Below are 25,047 nucleotides of genomic sequence, written 5' to 3'. Positions count from 1 at the left end.
ATAACAAAATGTGGAAAAAAGTGAAGGGGTGAGAATATTTTCCGCATGCACGGTACTGTACATCTCAGTCACGCACTGGGAGTTCAGGTTTCTACAAAGGTTTGTTGGGGGAGCAGTTCATGTGCATTAGTGTTATTTTGATATACTGTAAAGGGCTGTATACTGTAGAAGCATGATGCTGGAAATTTAGCTTTCTGAATTGATTCCGGATTACGTTTAGGTTTAGGTGGACCCCACATGTGTGCACTGTGTATTTGTGTGTGCGTGTGTGTGTGTGAGTGTATGTGTGTGTGTGTGTACGCATACATCCATGACTGAAGGGTTGTGTGACTGTTCTATGCCCCAGCAGCTGCATGTGATCAGACTTTGTCAGTAATGTACACTCATTGCCTCACAGTACATGTAAACCGTTCTGAGGGTTTGGTTTCCTTAGTATTTGATTATCCGTTCTGCCTGTGCGCAGCCCTCAACACAAGGCAGCATGTTGAAGCGTCTTTTCTTAAAGCAATAGTACGCACTTGTTGAAAATGTAAGATATGCACCTGTTACTGTTGAAACTGAGTCCAGAGAACACAATTGGATTGCCCTATTTGGAAAATTTTGGCTGTGGACCTTTGCAGCGTGTATTTGATATTTTCCAATTTACAAAAATGAAGAACATATATCCTAATCTAATCCAAACCAAAATCCAGACGGAGGGCTCACATCACACCCGTCCTGAAGGCTCTGCATTGACTACCTGTCATCTTCAGAATAGACTAAGATTCCTCTACTGGTTTATAAATCACTCCACAACCGTGCTCCAAAATATATATCTGACATGCTTGTTAGATATACACCAGCAAGATCCCTGAGGTCCTCTGGTGCCGAACTTCTGACAGTCCCAGCAGCAGGACGAAGAGGCATGGAGAGGCAGCCTTCTGCCACTATGCCCAGGCCCAGACTGTGGAACACTCTGCCAGAGAGCCTCAGATTGACTGAGACCCTGGATACGTTCAAGCGAGACCTCAAAACGTATCTATTTCATCTCGCCTCGTCGTTTTGTATTGTCAGTTATTGTTTCATGTCGTGTTTCTGTAAAGCACATTGCATTGCAATTTGCAGGAAATGTGCTATCTTGTGAGATTAAAGTAATTTGTTGGCTAGCCAATAGGGTAAAAAGGCCCCAAGGTCTGCTTTAATTTTTGGTAGAACCACTGTAAGTCGCTTTGGATGAAAGCGTCAGCTAAATGACTGTGTAATGTAATTACTGTACTGTTTGCGGCTGGGTTTCCGCAGAAACCCAAGAGAAAAATCTGTTGAAGTCTGATATATTAAAATCTCTCCGGTCATAATATCTGGACAAAATAATTCCCCCTAATTGTATTAGGCCTAGGCCTAATTCCCACATATTTTGATTCCTTTTAAACTTTTTTTTAATATTTATTATTAATTTTGTTCTGTTAATGTGTAGGCTATTGGCTAGTAGGCCTACGCGATGAAAAAACAGCCGTAAGATAAGCCTGCTGCTTAAAGAATATGCCGGACCATCATTGGTCATTTTGGCCAAGAAATGACCAGTAAGGACAAGTCAGCACCAGCAGCAGCCCCCATTATCGATGCCAAGTGTGCAATGTGATGCCATCCCTGTAATGACAGCACTCTGTGGATATGGAGGCTTGCGTTTCTCAACCGCATGTGAAGTCCTCATCTGAGATTTCTGTGAGCTCTATCCCGAGTGGGCCACACTGGCCAAGATAACCTGCGTGATCCCAGTGCGCCAGCAGAGAGGGTACCTTTGATTTCAAGTCGGCATCTGCAAGCTTCACTGCTGTATAAAAATAGGCTATAGTATCTAGGCTACTAAATTACTTTTTTGTTTGTTTTTATTTTAGACTATTAGATGCTATGATAAAAGGCATAGGTCTATTAATATCCAATGGAAATTAGCCTATGCATGTTGTAATTTCTTACACTTTATTTAAAGGGGAACGCCGCTGTCATAGCAAGTTTAGCTCAAATGCCGCTTTGTCCTCAATGAAACTGATCCATAAACACCAACATTTAACCGATCCGTGCAGTAGTAAGCTAGCTCCTTTTTCCTCTGTGCGCGCACCTTTATAATGGAGGTCTATGGGCCTCTGCTAAAAACTATGATAAACGCATTTTCAAGGCAGGAAGCACAGGGTGTGATCTTACCGGTGCAGGGCTCTAAGGTGCGACCATTTTACTCGCATTTGTGACTAAAAATAGTTTTGTGCGATCAGAAAAAATAATTTAGGAGCACACTGTGCGAGTACTGTTTTTAACTATTTCACTCGCATTTGCGCCTAATTGGCGCAAATTGGATCAAACTAGAGTCAGAGTCTGACTTTTATTTTTTATTACAAGTCCCACGACTGCAACCTGCAACGCGCAGAACTCTCGTGATGACGTGCGATGACAGCTCAGCTGCCCTCACTCAAAAACGACTGTGCAGACGAATACTGGACGATCCTTCCCATCCACTCTTCTCAGAGTTCCCCCTACTCCCCTCTGGACGCAGGTTTAGAACGCCCAAAACAAGGACAAATCGAGCCAGCACTTCTTTTGTGCCAAGAAGCATTAAATTGTTGAACAGCTGTTGATGCCTGTTGCAGTGATGATGATGTTGATGCGATGATGTTGGTGAGGATGGTGATGACGATGATGGTGGTTGGTGACATTGTGGTGTTGGTGAGGGGCGTACATTTCAATGTTTTCTGTATGCTTGATGTGTGCTAAACAAATTCCCCTCTGGGGCAATAAAGGTTTAAATTCAATTCAATTCAGACACCGAATGCCCCTGAATTTTTTAATGATTATTTGCGAAGATACTGGAAGACTATGGATCCCACAACCAGGCAGGGAGCTTGGAAGGGAGATGCCATCCAATGCCCCCTCAACCCAATAATAATTGGGGAGGCCCTCCACCCAACACATATTCTCTGCCTCAACAATTTCCTCCCCTAGTACAGCATGTGCAAAACCTCCAGCAGCCCCAGATCACCAAGCCAGAGCAGGAAGCGTGCATCAGGTGAGTGGCAGTTGTATGTAAAGCAGAGAGCAAGAGATCAACCTACGCTGGAAAGAGAAAAAAAAAAAAACTGTTGAGAGCTTCGCCTTCCGCCCGCCTGAAACTGCGAGAGGCCTGCTGCCGGAATAAAGGAAGCAAAAGCCAGGTGGGTGCCTGAGAATAAATAAATAAATAAATAAATAACAGGTTCATTCTCGCTGTGTCGTGTCCTACCTCTTACGAGAACAGGGGGGGAGCAGACCTCTCACAGTTATATTTACAGTTTCCACACTGACGTCTGGGGGAGTAAGACCATTTATTGTTAATTTCTTGTTTGTTTTTTTGTCCTCCTCACCAGCTGATGATCATTTGTCTAATTGAGAGGAAGCATTAGCTATATGGACTGTGTTGTGTCACTTTGAACACAAAATATGTTGGTTGCTTTTTATTGTTCGATCATGAACTAGTCGCTTATTAAAGCTTTTTAATCTATGGAAGAGTACCTTGGACTCGCTGCTTTTTTTTTTTATTAGATGAAATAAATCTGTTCAGAAATACAGCTGTTTTCCGTTTAACCTAAAATATTACAAAATGTGTGAAAAGGGGTGATAAATAAGAAATATAGCCTAGAGACAACACTCTTAGACTTCTCAGACAACACTCCTAGTCCTAACATCACCTCCCAAAGCTGCCTACGAAGGCATGCCCCCTCATGCTACCACATCAGATTGATGGTTGTCCTTTTTAAGTGTTAGCGAGTGTTTAATTAGCGGAAATGGCTTTAATGAGTCTTGCTTTGGGCGTTGGAGGGGTGGGTGGGAGTAATGGCGTGGCGCATATGGAGGGTGGGGATGACCGATGACTTGAGAGAGATGCAGTCATGGGAAGAATAGAGAATAGACCATTAACAGCCGAGGGAAGAAGATATTTAAGTCTGAACAGGGCGTCTATATTTAGCAGTAGGGGATTATTTTGCACAGTAATCTTCTCCCCTCCTAAAGTTTACCGTATCATTATGGTACCAGTTCTGATACCCCTTGGAGCACACAATCTGTAATTGGCCATTTCAGCCCCCAGCCTCGGCACCCCCAAACCCAAGATGGTAACAGAGCCAGGCACCATACAAAATGAATGGGAAATCTAATAATGGATCTAATAATGAGCAAAGGAAAACATGAGGGAATACACACAAGGAAGGTGGAGGGAAACAATGTGCAGGGGGAGACTGACCAAGGACAGGTGAACTTACAGTAAGACAACCACAAAGGAGACACAGTGAAGGGATAAAATCAACACACAAAAACACCAGCAGGGGGCACCAAAGTGGAAGGAACACAAACACTAGGGCAGAGAGAAAGTCACTAGGAGCAGAGCGGGATGTGGCATTTTCCCTTCAATGATCTGTTAGTAGTAAGAGTATCATCATGTCTGTGTTCTGCTACACCCGGAGCCATGGAAGACAATAATATACTGTGCGAATGACATCCTCTCCAGACCACTGCATTGGCTAATGATTTTATATTGTTGATTGCTATGTGAGTGAGTGGAGCAATTAAGCCCTCCCCTCTCCAAAACAAATGCCTAATTAATGGAAATCTAGTTCCCTAAATTGACCATGAAAATTACCTCCGGCCTAAATTGTCCATTTAAAATGTTGCGTGTGTGTGTATGTGTGTGCATGCGTGTGTGTGTTCTGTATGTGTGTGTGTGTGTGTGTGCATGTGTCTAGGGATGAGACGATATGGATTTTTGCATTACGGTACGGTATCTAGTTACACGGTACGGTTTACGGTATTTCATGGTATACGGCATTTCACCTCCCCAACACATAAAAAAACAAGTATTTTACTTTGAAGGAAAACCGCTTTATTTCCGAGTTCTAGAGCCCTACAGTGCAACACATGATGGAAAATACACACTATTGTAATTAAGCTCAGTTTATTAATAGGAAGCTTTCTTAAATTACAAAATTAACTGTTGCAAGCAACTTCAAAAGTTTCAGCAGCGCATTATTGTGTAATACCGTAAACGTAATACCGTAAACACAGGGAATGTCACGGTTCTAATACCGTGGATATTTTATACCGCAGTTCACGGTTTTACGGTATACCGTCTCATCCCTAGTCTCTGCACTCGTTTGCACTAGATTTTCATCCTTTGCATGCCCTGAAATGGATTTATTTTTGCATGCGTGTGTGTTCTGTATGTGTGCATCTGTTTGTGTGCGTCTCAGCACTCGTCTGCACTAGTTTTCATCCTTTGTATGCCCTGAATGAGAATGTTTTCAGTTGAATATATTTACAGACCATCGTTAACTTCGTAACATTTGTTTAACTAGTGCCCAGTGCCGGGGCTTATCAATTTTTGAGGATTTTAAACAGTCATGACGCTGTTCAGTAAAGTGGGACAGACACAGAAAACAGCATTGGAAGCAGTAATCATAGCTCAAATCGAAATAAAGGAAGTCAACAGCACGACGGACAAGCTGCAGAGTGAAATTTATGCTCTGTTCTCCCACATGAATTTAGTTTTGACTTCGCATCCTTGTGACATCAAGAGGGAATCTACTACAGCTTATTCACAGATACTTGTGCTAAACACTGAGGGAAGATATGTCATCAAAGATGATAATGACGACATTATACAGACGGGAAATGCCAGAACGACCATCACTATCCATCCTGATGTGAAGTGCAAAACCAGGAAGTTAGCTCAATCTCTGATACCAGGTGAAAAGAAGAAGAAGAAAAACAAAAAGGGAAAACATGGAAGCGACTCTCTTCTGAAGATGGAGTGAATATTGGAGGATATGATGAAAGTATTAGAAGGATTATGGCAGGTGCTGAATGGAAGGAAAGGAAGCGTTGTTAATGACACAGTCTCTAGTAGTAGTAGTAGTAGTAGTGAAGAAGTGAATGAGGAGTCTGACTCGAATGAAGATGATACAACGCAGACCAAGGACGTACCAGGGGAAGTAGAATTGAAGGAAATGAGGAAGTAGTTGAAGGAAATTAGAAAGTAGTTGAAGGAACAAGATGCAGAGCTGAAGAAGAAACTCACTCAAAGCCAGATATTGGATGGACAATGGAAAGTAATGGAGAAGAAACAAGCTGTTGTTTTGCAGAATGGACAATGACAGATTCAACAACAACCAGTGATGCAATCTTCACTCCCGTTCCCTGTTTTCCAACAGCCTCAGACATGGAGAGGTGTGGAAGAGACTTATTATTCATTCTGAAGAATTCAAAACCAATTCGGAAAAAAAGGGGGGGAGGTGAAGAGGAAGTCGAGCATGTCATTGGACAGATGTCATCAGCTCCAAGCAATGTCAAGAGTCATGTCATCAGAGGATGATGAGTTACAAGCTCAACCTAGAGGGTTAAGACCAGCCAGGACGAAGAAGAAAAAACTCTGATGGCAGGAGGACTATGTCACCTAGTCCACAGGTGTGTCTTCACTGTCAGGAGGTGCAATGGGAACATCTAGAAATTAAGAAGGAATTCTGGTCTGTCTACCCCTGTTTGGATGAGTCACCGAGATCAATCACAGAAAGAAGATGAATGGAGTGCAAAGTTGAAAGTGGAAATGGCTATTCGTAGCTGGAAGAAAAGACAGCTGAACTCCATTGAAGCTGAGTAGAGGAGTACAGTCTTACTATCGTGACTGTATAGGCACAGCGCCTATTACCATCAAGAGGATAAAGAACAGAGTGGGACTGATGATGATGACAGTCCCCCAGATCGACGTGTGCAGTTGAAGGAAAGGAGAAGTCAAGCAGGAAGTGAACATGGCTAGAAGGTCAAGGTAGGATATGTGCTGTAGAAATATAATGCCTGATGGACAGTGATGCAGGAGTCTACAGGTGCATGAAGAAAGTAAACAACAAGGAATCAGTGACAGTGACAACGATAACCTTGATGGTGCAGAAGAACAGAGAGTTGAACCCCACAGTACAAACCAATACAAGAGTGTTGACGGAAGATGTCTGGAATGGAGACATGGAGAACATGAACTAATTAAGTGGCGTCAGCAATCTACAACACAACAAGTATTTCTTACGCTTTTTGAATCAATTTTTGAGAAGAGTGATAACGGGATTCTCCACCTACATTGTCACCTCTGAGCCTGAGTTCATTCTTGAAGTTGAAAGTGATGAGGAATATTTTTATTACATCTGTGACATTTTGGAGAAACACTCGTCTCCAGAAGATTATTATAGAAGCAAGCTAGTTGAATATGGACTCTGGAGTATGAACCATCTTTTTGTTCAGAAAAACAAAAACAAAAAGTCATGTATCTTGTATGGTTATTGATGATTTGATGTTTAGTTATTGTGTTCCTGTTTAGAAAGAATGTATGATGCGACATATTGAAAGAGTGGTGAATGTTGTTTATTACAGACATTTGTCATAATAACAAGAAGTATTCAGTTATGGTTTCATGGTTTCATACAACATCTGTTTAGATAATTGGTTTACAAAGCTGTTTAGTCATTTCAAATGGTTTGGATTCTTGATGAAGTGGGTTACAGTCTGGTATATGGAAAGCTTTGATTTTTAGGATTGCTCTAGTTCTTTCTCTGATACTGACAAGATGGTTTAACGGATAGTGAGAAGTTTAGCTGGACAGATTATTGTTACATAACCAGGTGAAGGTTTTCAGAGACTATGATGAAATAGATATAGAGCCTTTGAGTCTTAAGAGCGATGTTGAGAATGTTTCTGAGGACGATCTTTTAGGTATTGGTGCGAACTCAAAGGTCTGACAGGTTTGGAATAGATGATTCAGTTTAGGTTGTTTCACACTTTGATTTAGGAGTTTATATGTTTCAATAGTCAATGAATGGCCTTAAGCTGTTCGTTTATGCATTCTATTGAATGAATTTCATTCTCATAATGATGTTGTGTTTGTGAGGAGTTGGCTTTAGGCCTTCCCCTCTGCTAATGACCCCAGTCTGTGTTGAGTGTTATTTTTCAGGTGCTATGGACCCTGGGCGGCAGGTCTTTGAGGAGCCTGGATCATGCTTTCCTGGGGACTGCCTGAAACCTGTTGTTTGTCTGTTAACTTTTGTTTGTCTTTTCTATCTCTTTCTGATATATGTTGGAACATGAGGTTACTTGATGTTTAGCGTTATAGGTTATTTCTGTTTAGGGTCTCTTGTTCAATCAAGCTTGAGGGTGTCGCCTACATTTCACCTGTGTTACTGATTCAGGTGTGTGTACACGTCTCCTTGGTTAGGTTGTTCCGTTTTGTAGTAATTTAGGTTTTTATTCTATTTCTTTTGGGATGTTCTGTTTTTTGTGTAGTTTTGTGTTGATGTTTTCAGACTATCCTGGAGTACATTGTGTGGGCTACCAAGGAGTGGTTGCCCCTCGCCAGCATGAAGCTATGAACTGAGTCACGAATGACTTGAGGGTCATTCTTGGACATTCCTGGAGTGTTCTCCCTGTTTCAGACGGGGTGAGCTTACCATCTTGCTACGGACGTTGTTCTCTGGGTGTCAGAGAGGATTGCGACACCTGGGGGATTGATGTCTGAAGATTGCTCCAGCATGGGAAGAGGATATGAGAAAGCCCCTATCGAAAGAGAACAGCCCTCAGCGCTATGTGCTAGTAACCTCTGGCCACTGGATAACTTTGCTGTTGTGTGATGATTTGGTTATTTGTATGCGTTTTGGGGATTGTTTGTTATGTTTAGTGTTGTTTTGTGTCGAGGCTTTAGGACGCTTCGAAGGGGGGATATGTAGTATATTTTTATACTGTACCATACTGTATTACATCAATACATCTGTATTACTCTCATGTAGTAATCATTTTAAGAATAAGGAACAAACCAAACTAGGAACTGTTAACTTAAGCAGTTTAACATGTGAGCAAAGCAGATGTCCTGAGTCAGCATTCCTTTGTACCTGTCAGGTTACAAGCACACTGTCAGTTTTATTTTTAGTTCAAGGTGAATACACCTAAAAAAACAGCACTGTAATTGGCATGTTCAAAGTATATATAAAAGAAAATTAAGGTTAATAAACCCGTTTGTACTCTTTTGCCCAATGAGAATCGATAAGAGAATCAATAAGGAATCGGATCGATAAGCAGAATCGAAAATGGAATCGGAATCGCTAAAATCTTATCAATATCCATCCCTAGGTGTTAGTTGGCGTTCTGGCATATAATTCGCCATAAAGTAAGATTCTAGTTCATCTGGAAAAGCTTTAAAAAATATATATATCATCGAACTATTTAGTCGCAGCACATACTATTTAGTCGCAGCACATACATGTGTAAATGTGTACATTACATACATTGCGCAATGCCTTGATCTCGCGGTAGGCGACGTCCATGGATTCCGGCTCAGCTTCCTTATTTGAAAAGCTAGCCACAACAACAAGACAGGCTCGTGCGAAGCATTTGTTTGGGATCTCAACAATGACACGCTATTGTGCCATTGCCAATTATGGCAAAATCCGTTAATCTGTAACTTGTCATAGACTTCCCTACAACGATCCCGCAAGATTGAAGTTGTGGCTAGAATCTCTTTACTTGGACGTACACACCCGTGGATATTCTTCGGGTCTTAGATCACCGTGTTTGCGCTTTGCATTTTGAGGACAAATTTTATAAGCCTACCTAGGCTATTCTCGAAGAAATCTCCCAAAAGGGTCTTCCTCAAACGCTGTTCCGACTTTACATAGAGGAACGACAGAAGACGAACGAGTGGAAGAACTTGAGGTAAGTTCTTATTGCCAGCTGTGTGTGTGTGCACCCGTGTGTGTTGAAGCATAATAATAATAATAATAATAATAATCTCTTTGCTAAGACTGACTTTAGAAAAATAGAATTGTAAGAAGTGGTCTTAGAGCATGAAATTATCAAAACTGTAGATTTATTCGCTCGGACATAAATACTAGTGGTAAAAGCAGGACTCACTTTCAACAGGCAAGGAACGGTAGCTTACTTTAGGTATAGCTGGCTAGCTGCAGTACGTTACTACTAGTCTAATGAATGAACCACTGTAAATTATAGTTTAGCAAGCCGATGACAGAGGGAATCTAGCTAGCAAAGAAGACATCTAGCACTAGATTTAAGTACTGTCAATGTCAACAAACGGGACTTATTGAGGTGCACACAGTATGCATACCTGGGGTGGTAGAAGAGGACGAGGGAGTTGGTTTGAGACTATCAAATGTAGTGCAAGTCCCAATTCTAATCTGATGGGCACCATTGAAGTTCTTGAGCATAGACGTTGTATTTCCCCCCTTGCAGGAAAATATCTTAGAGCACAGGTTGCATTTCGCCTCCTCCTTTTCTTTCACTTTTGTGAAATGTAACCACGCCTTAGATGGCTTTGTGCGCTCAGCCATTCTCTCCGCCAAAATACATCCCACTTTCGGCCATGCGGCTAGTGTTGTTGTTTTCGCCTGAAGTCAAAACTCCGCCTATGCGCTGCTACCTGTGTGGCTTTTCCTCGGAAATTGAACAGGGAGGAGGGTTTTCCCCACGGTTCACCGTGACACCGGTAACCGTCCCATCCCTAGGTAGCAACATAGAACTGCATCTTGTGGTAGCAACATAGAACTGCAGGTCAACAACGGGACGGAGGCACATAGGGAGTAAGCCAGGGAGGGAACCAGGGAGTGACAACTGCTTTGTGAAATGTAACCACGCCTTAGATGGCTTTGTGCGCTCAGCCATTCTCTCCGCCAAAATACATCCCACTTTCGGCCATGCGGCTAGTGTTGTTGTTTTCGCCTGAAGTCAAAACTCCGCCTATGCGCTGCTACCTGTGTGGCTTTTCCTCGGAAATTGAACAGGGAGAAGGGTTTTCCCCACGGTTCACCGTGACACCGGTAACCGTCCCATCCCTAGGTAGCAACATAGAACTGCATCTTGTGGTAGCAACATAGAACTGCAGGTCAACAACGGGACGGAGGCACATAGGGAGTAAGCCAGGGAGGGAACCAGGGAGTGACAACTGCTGGACATTTTCTATCCTAGGTGCGCTGGCTTACAGCCACGCACAAAAAGCTTTTTCTACTCCTGACGAAGGGGGGGGTGATTAGACCGAGAGGAGGAGGCGAAACAGGTTCAGGGATGCGGTAGTCGGCCGGAGGCGCACGGAGCACTGATGACCAAGCAGGCGGAGAGAATAAACGGATAAACAAGGCGGAAAAGGGGGGACTGTGGACGCAGATAACGGCGGGAGGAGGCGACGGCGCGTCTCTAAGATTTACGGTGAGGTGAGGGAGGGTTGAGAGGCGGGGCCGGTTAACTGTCCCTCGTAAAGAATTGGGAAGGAGGGGCGGGGGGGGGGGCGTGTGGTGGGTTGCAGAGAAACGAGGGAACGGGCATAGATAGAGGAGGGGAAAAAGAGACAGAGAGCAAGGGAGAGAGAGAGAGAGAGAGAGAGAGAGATAAATAAAGCGGGAGCCGGCACCATGAGCTGTGCACTGCCCTACGACTCCCTGCCCGCTCGCCCAAGCCCCAGCAGACGAGTCGCGGACCAGGAGTCGCCGGCGGCGAGGAGGCTGTCCTCTCCCAGGGGGCCGCCGGGCCTCCTCACCCCGCCTGATATCCCTCGACGGCCCTCCGCGCTCCCGGGCTACCTGCTTTCGCCCTTACAGCAGGAGCAGCTGCAGCAGCTGCAGCAGCAGCAGCGCCTCTCTCTGTCTCTGTGCTCCGAGGCCTCCCTGGCGCCCCCGGCCCCCGCGGGCGCCGCCGCTGCCGCCGCCCCGTGCTGCAGGGTGGCAGGCGTCATGCCCCTCCTCCGCCTGGCCCTGCTGGCATTCAGCTGCCTGTTCTGGGCGGCGGGGCTGGCGGTCTTTACCCTGGGCGTGTGGGCTCAGGCATTGCTGGCAGACTACATGCTGCTGTCCGCTAACCGCTACCCTAACGCCCCACTCATCCTCCTGGCCACAGGGGCCGCCGTGACGGCCTGGGGCTTCCTGGGCTGCCTGGGGGTGGCGGCCAACCTGCCCTGCTTGCTGAGGGCGTACGGCTTCTTCCAGCTGGCAGCCCTGGTTGCCGGCCTGGCTACCGGGCTCTCCGGGCTGTTCTACCGCGAGGACATCGCCGGCGGGTTCCGCAGCGGCCTGCAGCGGGCGGTGGCGGGCTACGGGGAGGACGAGGGCCGCGCGGACGCCCTCGACAACCTGCAGAGGGCCCTGGAGTGCTGCGGGGCCGAGGGCTGGAGCGACTGGCTGACCTCCGACTGGGCGGGCCCGGACGCGCCCCGGGGTAATGGCTCCTCAGGGCAGCTGCCTGACAGCTGCTGCGTGCGGCGGAAGGGCTGCAGGAACCGCCCGCTGTCGTCAGGCGACGGCCAAGTGGCGGCCGACGCCGGGATCCATCCTCACGGTTGTTTCCGGAAGGTGTTCAGTTTTGTGAACGACAACGTCTTCTACATCGCCGCTACTGTGTTGGGGCTAGCCTTCACCCTGATAGGAGGCATCGCCCTAGCCTGCATGCTGGCTAACCGACTCGTGCCAAGACATCGACCTCTTGGACTGTAGATGTCCCTCGCAAACTTGTGGACCATTGGACTGAACTGTCCGTTCATTCAGCACTTTTTCACCCTTCAACTGCAGCTACTTCATCACAGACAGCGACAAGGACAGTAAAGTGTTGCAAGACACTTCGAACCCAAGATTGAGGTTTGCTGTAAAATGCGCGTTCCCTTTCACATTAACTTGTAGCTAACAGTGAGAGGAAATGTATTTAGTGGAGAGTGATACCAACAACAAAAGATGATGACTTGTCTTTTAGGGGAAATACATGTATTTTACTTTTCTACAGTAATTGTTACTAATGGTGAAGTGGTTTGATTGTGTGAGATGTGATATTTTGGCACATTATTTTATTGTTCCCTGTAAATAATCATGCATCCATTCTACAATACAGTAAATCGTTTTCTACATCCCTAACAGAAGAAAGTATGATTGTGAATGTATTGAGTGGTCAAAATAATTTACAATTTGATACCAGTTTTTCCAAAGCTGAGAGTGAAATGTCACATATCCACTCCTCAATATTTTGTATGATTTTTCGTGCTTGCTGTTACAATGGGCTATATGCACAACTCCATTACTTCCTGAAATTAGACATGCTTTTGCTCTATTTCCTGTCTTATCACTATTGGATGAAATGATTATTCAGGTGTGCCTGATCATTGTGCTGCAGTCAGGCACACCTGATTAATCACTTCCTCCAATAGTGTAGGACAGGAAATAGAGAAGCATGTCATTTCAGTTAGTACTGGAGGTGTGTATATAGCCCATTACCTACATATTTTTGATACGACAGTGTATGTCTGGACTCGAAGTGACTGCAAAATGCAGAATTAGAATCGGAAGTTGATCATTGATATCATTGTACAATATTTAGCACGTTGCCAGGAACATACCCTCCAGTAAAACATCACTGTGAAAATGACTAGTCTCTACAGTACAGTACAACAATGACGCATGAATGAACACCAGCTCTAATAATAATAGTTGTAATAATGGAAGCATCACCAGGACAGTCATATTGTGCATTTGCTGGTCAGTAACATGAGCATGAAACTGAACAAAAAAATCTTTTCAATTTCCACTGTGCTGAAACGACAAAACAGTCCATGGTCAATAATACTAATTATGTGGTTGTATATATTAGTATACAGTATGGAAAGCTGTGTGACTCAATCCACCCCTCATCCCAATTTAACAATGGTACAACTTAGTAGATCGATACAAACCCTGGTGTCATTTCATTATTTACCCTCTTCCCCCCAATACTCATTTAGATTCCCTTAGGCTTGTAATTGAATGTGCTATCTGTATTCCAAATATTGTTGTATATAACAGCTTGCCGAATAATTATCGATGATGATGACAGTCACGAACCAGTCACATTGACAATATCTGATTAAGTACAAATAAAAGATGTACAGTATGCTTCATGCAGAGAATGACAGTGAATGGACAATATCATGGAAATTTCAATGACCTACAGTTGTTCTTGAGCATGAAAGACATTGGGCATAATACTGCACATGCTGGTATAGTCACCCAGTATGATTATTAAAAAAAAAACATTAGGAAATAATTCCAATCAAAGACTTAAATAGGATGAGGATGGTCTTTAAGGTTTGTTGATAAAAAAAAAAAAAAATACACCTCTGTTGTTCAATTTATTAAATGGTCTGTTAAATTCATTTGAGGACTTTGTGTATTTGCAGACGTGAATGGATTGTGTGTTTTGAGGCAGTACTGTGTGCCTTTACAAATAAGACCCTCTACTTCAATTTGCGCACACTTCATATGAACCTGAATAAAATAAGGCTACTGTCTAGGGCGGTGCAACCTACTGTATCAGACAGGGCTATTTGCTGCTTTATGAGGAATATTAGTGGTTCATATGTCTATACAGTAGCTTTTCTACGTGTTTAGTCCATGCATGCATATATGAGGGGAAACCAGATACCGTTGCATATCATCTACACTCACAAAGAGAAAGTGTGCATCTGTATGTAGAACCATTTCTGCCCGAAGGGGAACCCTCTGAAAAAAAAGGCTTTAGGGTCAGTTAGATCCCCAAATAGAACTTTGCCTTCACATTAAAACCTGTGCAGTTTGGAACCCCAAATTGTCTTATCTGAAGAAGGTTATTTCCGATTCTTACAAAGGGTTCCTCTACAGGGACACAATGATTCTTCATAGTAGCACTCTTTTTGTCTGAGAGTATTGTCATGCGTTGTAAAATTTAATCAGCTTCAATTCAAGCTCGCACCTGCAGTTTTAAAGGCTCAGATGCTAGCCAGGGTCTTATTCTACAGTAGGACAAGGATCTGTGTTGGAAGTGCAGCCAAGTGTTAACCACTCAGGATGAGGTCGATCCTGCTGGGGCCCCTCGGGCAGACAGGGGCTTGAATTATTATCTCTACCAACATTACAGCATCTCATCTCCACCCAAGGTTGATTAGATGTGCCCTTCACTAAGAATCCTTAATGTATCCTGGACTTGTTATTGGAAATGAGAAACAATAAACCAATGCACACATAAATATACAGGTGCATGCGCGCGCACACGCACACGAACACACACAATATTTTGACCTCCCTCTCTAGAATATATTCATTATTTCTGCTGTTTGCCATAAAACTAGTAGCAAGCCATTTCATCAAGCGATGCAGCTGCTTCTGTACGTGACACGTGTGTGTGTGTGTGTGTGTGTGTGTGTGTGTGTGTGTGTCTATCCATTCGTAGCATAAGATTTAGATCAATCAGGAGTCACCAATACCGTTGCACACCAGCACTAGAGGGCAGGCCTGAGGAAAGAATGACCGGCTTTAGACAGCTCCATCTCAAGAAGTATACATGTCACAGCTTACTGTAGATATTTACACCGTAGGAATCCTGGGAACCAAATGAACCTTTCTGAGATGATAATAATAATATGTCTGTGTAGTTTAAAAACTGTAGGATTGGTGACAAGTTAACCAACTGCCGCTGGAGGTCTGAACATTCTTCCATGCATGTGAATGGGGAGCATGGCACTGTAGGCAAAGTAATGGATTTCATTACATTTTTCTTTCTGGAGAGTAGCTCCCAGAGCATATGAAAGAGTACATGTGTGCCCTACATATTCCCTTCAGAGCACTTCGTTCATGTACTCTTGTGGACTTTGTTGGTCATTTCCTGGTGAGTCTAGAGTCTTGGAATGCTGTAGTGTTTGCTTTGTGGGCGGAGGACCTGAATACAATTTCACACTATCTTCAACAGTGGGACAACTCACATTTGTGAAAGTGTGAAAGTAGTAGACTTGGTTATGGAAGCAGACACAAAGTGATGAATTGCTGACACATTTCTAAATCACATACTGTATCTGGATTGCTTAATTACAGAACTGCAATTGTCAGCAGTTGTCAACAGCATATCATCTACAAAACTACGCAGACACGTCTCTGGGAACGGGGAGTAGATGTGGGTGGTGCCATGAGTCAGTGCAGTTAGAGTAAGTCTCCGGACTTTGGACTGGTCAAGTATAAAATCAAGAGGCAGAGTTTCTCAGTTTACGCCTGGGTAAACATGTAAGTACTGTACCAAATGCTTGTTTTTACAATGTTCACCTATGTAATATTTAACATTGATTCTAGGAGGAGTTCTAATTCTGTGACTAAAATTGACATCTCAGCAAAGCTTATGCAAGGTTTTTCTTAAGCTATACTGCTCATTACCATACAGTAGGTTTTAACAATATTGATACCGGCATAATGAAATAGTAATATAAGCAGAATGAAGATGAAGCATATGATGTTTGAGAGATGGAAACAGGATTTACAGCTCACCTTAGAGATTGTTACAATGCAAGATTATTCATAGAATATTCATAGAATTTACAATATAACAGACAAAATGTCAGATGAACTGTCTTGTCTGTGCCGTAAGAGACAAAAAATGAGAAAGGGGGTAAATAGAAAGAGTACGCATTGGAAGAGTGCGCATTGTTTTGCTTTGTGCTGCTGGACACAGAACAATACTGTTTACAAACTGACAAGAAACTGACAGAGTGATAGCAAGTTTAGTGGCAGCTAAGGGAATGAAATATAGGCTGAATTATATTTACCCCGATGTTTCTACTCAACTTCCTCAGATCAGGCAGAATGAGGAGGCTGCCAGGCTACTGTGGACTGGTGTTCCTCACCTTCTTCAGACTCACTGACCAGACTCACGTGAGACCATCAATACGTCAACTATGAAGATTCATACAGTGTTCATCTTTTGCAATTATGGGCGTCTGTGGCTCAGGAGGTAGAGTGGGTCATCCAATGATCGTAGGGTTGGCGGTTCGAATACAGCCTCCTCCTGTCCACATGTCGAAGTGGCAAAACACTGAACCCCAAATTGCTGCCAATGAGCGGCTATAGCACCTTGCACGGCAGCTGGCCACCTTGGGTGTGTGAATGTGTGTGTAAATGGGTGAATGGGAGGCCATTGTAAAGCTCTTTGTCCGTTAAGGTAGAAAGGCGCCATATAAGTGCAGTCCATTTACCAATACTTCTGCAGTAACTCATCATATGATAGTTACATTACATTTACATTAGTCACTTAGCAGACGCTTTCATCCAAAGCGACTAACAATAATTGCATTTAACATAGGAAAAGCCAATGCACTACTACTACTTGCCAGAACTCACAAGTGCATCTTCTCTCTAAAACAAGTGACGAAGAGCATAATCTAGTGCTGAAGGCAAAGTGCAAGAATAGCAATCTAAAATACAGTGCAATACAATAAAATACAATAAGTGCTTAGGAGCGAGGATTGTTGTAGCACTTCTTGAAGAGATGAGTTTTGAGCCTGCGATAGTTGTGTAAATCAGCACTGACAAGACAATTGCAGTGTCCTGTGTCCTGCAGTGTCCTGTCGTTACGGTTCTGATGCTAATTTTGTTTATTCTGTCCACTTTATTTAGGGTCAGAGAACACCTCTCGTTTCTCAAGGTACTGAATGCATTACTCAGCACTTACTGTACACATTATACATGTCAAACATAGTCCTGTAAACATACAGCATTTCTCTCAAATTTAAGATAATTTACCACTTCTGAATACTTAGAATATAAGAATTTTCTTTGTTTACTGGAAGGGTAGTAAGATGATGCAGACATTTTTAGGAGGGGTTTTCCACTATTGATGTGGCTAATGCTACCCGGAGTGCGTGTTCTCCAAAGTGTCTAGACTACAGTCAGAAGCATCTGCATCCTTTTACTACACTCCCAGTAAGGTCAAACACAAGCTAAGTGGTTGACATCGTGGAGCGCAGCTTCGTGTTCTGTGTGCGTGGTATGGGTGGCATGTGTTAATGTTTATATACCATGTGGTGTGTGTGTTTGCGCAGGAACAGACTGTTCTCAGATCAAGGCCCGATCTGCTAACGCAGCCAGTGGAGTATATGTTATCCAGCCCACAGGGATCAAAGCCCCTTTCAAGGTATTTTAAAATCCAACTGTCACCAAAGAAAACCATGTCTCTCTCTCTTTTCTGCAGAAGCTCTTGTCTTGCTGTTAGTTAAGCAGAACCTTCATTCAGAGATAATCACTCAATCACCTCTTATTGGACCAGATATATACAAAGAGGGAAGCATCTCAAACTCATTGATGCTAAAACGCTTCATGGGCAATTTTTTTTCTTCTTTGCATACTAAACTGTAAAGAATATTCTGAAAGAAGTATGTTGCCCTTGTTTAAAAAGGATACATTATCCACACTAAATACTAAAATACTTTTGATGATTTAGATATTTTGATGAATATGTTTTGGTTCCTTGTTGCTCAAAATGAATAATTCCATACTGATGTAACAGAATGTAAGTTACGTGTTTTGTCTTCAAGTAAGAGGCAGATGTTTTTTGTTTTGTTTTTGTTCAATTCATGACTATGTTCTCTTCACTGCAGTGTCGGAGCTGCAGCTACCCAACTAGCTAAACTCTTACTTGTAAAATGATCTGAGTCGTACTTTCCTTGCTGTTAAGTGAGGCTCTTTACACCATCTTACACAGAGTGAAAGCTGTAACAAATACAAACAATCACCAATCTGTTGGCAACATGCTTTTCTCAATGTAAATAAATGTTTTTTCTTATTTACAAACAAATCAATGCGTTTTCAGGTAAATAACTTCCTTAACATTACCTTAGGCCTATAAGTGCAACTATGAAATTATTTACTTACGAAATTGCCTCTGTGGTGTTTACAGTGTGGAGTAGAAAGGATACAGAAAGGCATGTGGACAGATTCAACTTCCTCCAAAAAACTAACGGGATGTGACCTTTGCGAACCAGGAGGAAGTCCTCAAGCATGACAAACACTTATCAAAATAAAAGTCCTTTCGACATAATGCCTTGAAGGCCACACAATGACCATATTTTGTTTACGGCTGCAGGTGTATTGTGAGATGCTGTCAGATGGAGGCTGGACAGTGTTTCAGAGGCGCACCGGGGGAGCTGTTTCCTTTGATAGGAAATGGGCAGCGTACAAACGTGGCTTTGGCAATCTATGGAGTAAGGCACAGCCCTCATAATCACACACATCCGACAAACATACCCTTTCCCCCTGCCTTTACCAACGATCTGCGTGTTTACCGAGAAAGATTTGCATTAAGCATCACACTGAAATGGATATTTCTAGATGAGATGTCCTGCCTTTGTCTCCTAGAGGACCACTGGCTCGGCCTGCGGAAGGCCCATGCTCTAACCAAGGGCAAGGTGAAGAGGTGGGCCATGAGGGTCGACCTGTGGGACTTTCAAGGCGGCTCTGCTTTTGCTGAGTACAGCAACTTCAGATTGGGCAGCGAGAAGGAAGCCTACAAGTTGACAGTTGGAGCCTACAGAGGAAACGCAGGTAGAAGTGAATTTCCACAGCACAAATGGATATAAGTGTAAGAGTTATATTGGTTAAACACTCCTCAGTGAGTATACTGAGGCAATAACTCATGAGGTGTGGTATATGGGCAATATACCACGGGTTGTGCTTCAGTGCAGTATATCGGTCATATACCACAACCCTCGAGTGAGTTATTGCTTTTATACAACGGATACATCATCGGGAAACATTATGGGACTATTTCAGTGTATTATCGATTTTACTGAACTCCGCCAAGAAAGGTATAGCCTAGTTTATAAAACTATCACGTTACTATGGAGTTTCAAAGCGACGAACAATGAGCCCTAGCAATCAAACTAATGCTCCTGACCAACCTAGCTAGCCATGAACGAAGTGTAGCCTACCTTTGCTGTGCAACTGCGAGTTGCAAAAGTGCTGACGATAAACCAGAGTGGTAGGCTACAGGACGGATAAAACAACTCAAATTTGACATTGAGTGTTTCCATTTTTCTTGAGGAGAACCCGTAATGTGACCAACAGACCGTTATGCAATCAAACTAACGTTTTTACAGGCAGTGATAATTGGCAAATTAATATTTCCCTTAGAACAGTAAAGAGGCTTTGCCCATGGTATATCGTGGCATATACTGTACACGGCCCTTAACCAATCAGATTGCGAAGTCGGAACTACCCGTTGTATAACGGTAAATACCGCCCACCCACTGCATCAATTTGCTAGCTTTTCAGTGGCACAGGCTGGTAGCGGTGTTTATAAGAGGTGGCCACGTGTGTTCATAAGCCAGTTCGAATCCAGTGTGAGCAAAGTGAGGTTGGAAGCTATGCTGACGAGCAACGCAGTGACACCTAAAAACACATAAAAGAGTGACTATGTCCATCTATCCACTTTTTCCCTCGGACACTGTCGGCCTGAAAGCATTCATATCTGGCACGGGTATCTGCAGGGGCAGAAGGACACGAGGCCGGATTTGTAATTAATTTACTTCTTGGCCAATTCTAACAAAAATACTGCCCCTCCTTTCACACTGTTTGTCCGGCTACCTTCTTTTTAAGTAGGTAGGCTTTCTTCTGGACTGAAAATCTGGATTCTAAAAAAGCTATGCGCTATTCGAGAGAACCCACATTAGGGCCAAGTCTCCCTACAGGGAACATTAGTGGTGGCAACCTACACTAAATGCAACAGTTAACCACGCAGCACTCAACCAGTTGAGTTTTTTTCCTATCCTCCCCTCTCTCTCTCGCTGTAGGTGACGCCATCCGAGGGGCTTACCCCGGCGTTGACCAGAACGGGTTCGGCTTCAGCACCGTCGACCGGGACAACGACGGCTGCTCTCCGTGCATTTTTGGAGACATCGCCGAGGATGCCTGCAGCCGGTCCGATGGCGGCGGCTGGTGGTACAGCCGCTGCGGCTCGGCCAGCCTCAACGGCGACTGGCACCCCGCCGGCAACAACATCGGCTGGGGGTCCGGCGTCCACTGGCTCACCTGGAGAGGCCCCGCCCCCTACTCGGCCCGCGCCTCCCGCATGATGATCAAGTCTGTCTGAAAGACCACACAAGGGGCGGGGCTGTGGCTCAGGAGGTAGAGCGGGGCCCTTCCAACGATTGGCGGTTCAAATGCCGGCTCCTCCTGTCCACATGTCGAAGTGTCTTTGGGCAAAGACACTGTGCCCCAAATGAGCAATGAGCAGGTTGGCGCCTTGCATGGCAGCTGGTGTGTGAATGTGTGTGTGAATGAGAGGCCATAGTAAAGCGCTTTGGATAAAGCACCATTGTAAAGGGCTATATAAGTGCAGTCCATTTACCACATCCTAATGATGTAGCAGCATATGTCTCCTTTTCTCCTCCCAGTATCAGACACATGTCATGTTAACTATTACAATGTATTTGTCATTAGGGAAAGGAGGGATTTATTTTAAGACGTATATCAGGAAGGTTTTCCCTACAGAGAAGTCACTGTTTTTACACAAATCATTAAATAAATTATGATTGCCATGTGCCTTGTGAATGCTTGTTCAATTTGTTATACCCAATAGACTGCACGTGCTGAAATGAGGCGATTTTACAGTACTGATTATTAAGACCTAAAGGTGCAGTGTGTGATTTCTGGTGGCATCTACTGGTAAGGTTGCAGATTGCAACCAACTGAATACAATTACGTCTCTCTATCTGTACATCTCTCTTGTTTGGGTTTGGCCTCTGCATGCCTTGGGTGTTTTGGAGAAGAGGATCCGGTGAGGGGGGAGAGACAAGCTTTTCCCTGAGCTCACTGACCTTCACGCCTATCTTGTTAGGGTATGACATTCCCAGATGTAGTTTCTGACGTAGGTTCGCACGAAATAGGCGTACTCTGGCTCCTGACGTTCACCATCAGGTAGGGCTGCACGATTATGACAAAAGATAATAATTGCGATTATTTGCTTCAAAATGGTAATTGCGATTAATAATTGCGATTAATATTTAATATAAAATATTATGATATAATAACCAAAATGATCCCAAATCACGGACGTTGATCCCTTTCTTGCTACTAACTCACTGACCTCGTTTTCGCTCATTTTTTCACTACTCACGGCTGTGGGTACTCTTGTGACACTTGTCTTGACCTACTGCTATCTGTCTTCTCAGTGAAATTGCTGCACACAGCGCACTCGGCGGGAACGCATGTGATTGGTCAGACAGCCTAAGCGCCTGTGATTCGTCCGTGTTCTAGCACACTCAATTCAAAGCAAAATTATTAATCACATTAATTGCGGCCTTTTGCGATTAGTTAATCGCAGAGGTCATAATCGCGATTTCGATTAATTCACGATTAATTGTACAGCCCTACCATCAGGGCTAAAGCGGTCTCTGCAGTTCCAAAACATATCGAAATTGTCAATATATTGTACTTTATCCCATGGGTGAAGCATGCTGATGTCAGTCATATATTCAGGTCAAGAAGTCTGCTGAATGATTCGCTTCCTTTCCGAAAAGTTGGAATGGGGCCGAGATGAATATATTTTGCGATTGACAGTCACTCAATTTCTCCAGTAGCAGGGAGAGGTCTCCTTTCAGGATCTCAGAGCCAGTTTTCCTGTGCAGAATGTCATTATATCCAGCGTGGATGATGATTCTCATATCACTTGGACGTGTAGAGGGGATAACTGGTTGCAGCTCTGTTAGCTCCCTGAGATGCGTCAGCCATGGATAGAGTTTGTGTCTGCCATCCTTACTTGCCTGGTAACAGTACACTGATTTGAGACTAGTTTGCTGTAGTACTCTTGTTTTAAGGCTAGTTTGCTGTACTACACTCATTAGTCAGGCTAATACAGCTAGTTCGCTGTAGTGCACTGATTTGAGGCTACTGTAGTTCGCTGCAGTATCATATCAGAATGCAGTATTCTGAGTTGTATGGCTAATTTGCTTTAGTACACTGATTTCAGGCTAGTTTGATGTAATACACTGATTTGTCTGGCTAATTTGCTGTAGTAGCCTACATTGATTTGAGGCTAGTTTGCTGTAGTACACTGATTTGTCTGGGCTGTTTGCTGTAGTATACTGATTTGAGGCTAGTTTGCTGTAGTACACTGATTTGTCTGGGCTGTTTGCTGTAGTATACTGATTTGAGGCTAGTTTGCTGTAGTACACTGATTTGTCTGGGCTGTTTGCTGTAGTATACTGATTTGAGGCTAGTTTGCTGTAGTACACTGATTTGTCTGGGCTGTTTGCTGTAGTATACTGATTTGAGGCTAGTTTGCTGTAGTACACTGATTTGTATGGTCTCCAAGTGAATGCAGTGGGCCATACAGTAGATCATGTCAGATGATACAACCAGACTTGTACAGCTTGTCCCTTTCTTGAGTTAGACCCCTCAACGTCATTTTAATTACCTACACCCCAACGACAGTACAAGGCCAGAAGTAATCAAAAAATACTGGACCAATTTTAATAAAACTCAGTAGAGGAGTAACATGATGCATCAGATGCCATCTAGGAACTCTCAGATGGAAACAGTTTGGCTGGTGATTGGATGAACCATTTGTCTATAACCGTCTAACATGTGCTAACTTAAAGGTATAATATGTTATGTGGATTATTTCCCCCATCTAGTGTCTAAAGATAAGAACTGCAACAACAGAACGTATTGGTTGCCACAATGCCAGGGAATGCACTGTTTCAGTCATACTGTGATAAGATCTTCACTCAGAGAGGAACATAACGTTACACTAATCAGTCATCACAATCAAGTATTTCAGAGTGCCATGTAATAAGTTACGTTGATGCTGTAGTGTGGAGAAAACGTTAGGTCTGGCTATGCAGATTCCAAGAAAGATAACGATACCTAGTAGCTTACCGGTCTAGTAGAAAAGTAGCCATGTCACCATGCGACTTTATCCCATGAAACTCCATAAACTCCGTCCAACGAGCAAAGGCTGGCCCGATATTTATCCGACTTTTGCTCCTTCTTCGGTCACTGAGCTTTTGAGATTCGTATCGCACGGTTCTCCGGGGCTCAGGCGGAGAAGCAGGACCATTTTACCAAACGTTTAAATAGCTGAAAGTGAGCGGAAGTGGACGGAAAAGCTGCCGTTTTATAGTCGCACACACACTTGTTGCTAACCAACATCTATAATGCTGGTAATTCATGGAAGTATAACGTTTGCTGGCTAATGCTAATCTCACAGAGGTGAAGCTACGCTGTACTATTGGCTGGTATGATATCAACAGTGTCATTAGCCTCGCGTCACCAGTCTCTCCTCGGGGAGAAGACAGGTATCCATTTACTTCACTGCCTTAATCCCGCCCCCTCATCCGGCTCAAGCCTGTAGAGCCCGCCTCCAACATCCGCTTGCTTTATTTTCCCTTAACCGGTAGTTCTCCTCGCATCTTCTTTTACAATTTTCGTCGGTGTTATGCCTGGTGATGCCATCGCGAATGTTATCTACTCTAAACTTCACCATGTGCAGCCTACAGTAAAAACATTACAACAACTGTTCTTCTTCCGGTCCAGACCGGATGATTATGCGATGCGTCATCGCGCTTCCGCTCTAGACCGGCGAAACAACTGCGAACGAGAAAGGCCCCAGACTAGTGTCATTAGCCATGTTTCCATCCACACGTTTTATGCGAATTAAGTTATATCGAATTAAAAATGCCTTATGGAAACAGTAAAATTCGATTAAAAATCATGAAAATCAACAAAAAATTTGTACTGTCGATCTCATCGGATTTTCTCTTGTTTGATAAAAGTCTTGTGATAAATGCTTTATCCGATTTAAAGCTCTAGATGGAAACGCACGTTCACCGGCTTTATTCACATTCATATTTTTAGCGATCCTCACACAATTCGATTGACAAGTGGATGGAAACATGGCTACTGTCGGGCTGTCAATTTCATAATGTAATCATTTCAGACAAAATATCATTTTTTATGGAAAAGGCTGTCCACTTGTTACGGTGAGAGAGGGTGGAGCTGATGTAGTCCGAGACATGGGTATATGTAGACTATGGGAGAGATGAGTCAAAACGGATCGGACTTGCCTCACATCAGGGCCTGGTCCCAGTGCAGGATCTCAGGGTGAGGTCCATGGACAGGGACAGCAGGTGGGCACCAGCCCAGTTGGGATGGAGACCGTACTTGGCAAAGAGGTCCCTACGCGTCCAGAAGGTCAGTTAGTTGT

The 25,047-nt window shown here is 43.7% G+C and overlaps 2 protein-coding genes across 2 annotated transcripts; both read left to right on the top strand.

Annotated features, from left to right (window-relative positions):
• Positions 1–11,411: 11,411 nt before the first annotated feature.
• Positions 11,412–12,521, top strand: LOC311316749 (tetraspanin-7-like; the record flags this gene model as incomplete). Its single annotated transcript, XM_084447679.1, has 1 exon — positions 11,412–12,521. The coding sequence occupies exon 1, from the start codon at positions 11,448–11,450 to the stop codon at positions 12,519–12,521; it is 1,074 nt and encodes a 357-aa protein (XP_084303805.1). The 5' UTR covers positions 11,412–11,447.
• A 4,257-nt stretch (positions 12,522–16,778) lies between these two features.
• LOC311316748 (angiopoietin-4-like) lies at positions 16,779–20,931 on the top strand (the record flags this gene model as incomplete). The annotated part of the gene is made up of 5 exons (XM_084447678.1): positions 16,779–16,800; positions 17,888–17,979; positions 18,928–19,045; positions 19,200–19,385; positions 20,633–20,931. 5 exons carry the CDS (start codon positions 16,779–16,781, stop codon positions 20,929–20,931), a joined length of 717 nt encoding a protein of 238 aa, XP_084303804.1.
• Positions 20,932–25,047: the final 4,116 nt, after the last annotated feature.

This window comes from Borostomias antarcticus (genome assembly GCF_949987555.1).
Source record: "Borostomias antarcticus genome assembly, chromosome: 13".
Taxonomy (NCBI): Eukaryota; Metazoa; Chordata; class Actinopteri; order Stomiiformes; family Stomiidae; genus Borostomias; species Borostomias antarcticus.
This window is presented reverse-complemented; position numbering and strand designations above follow the sequence as displayed.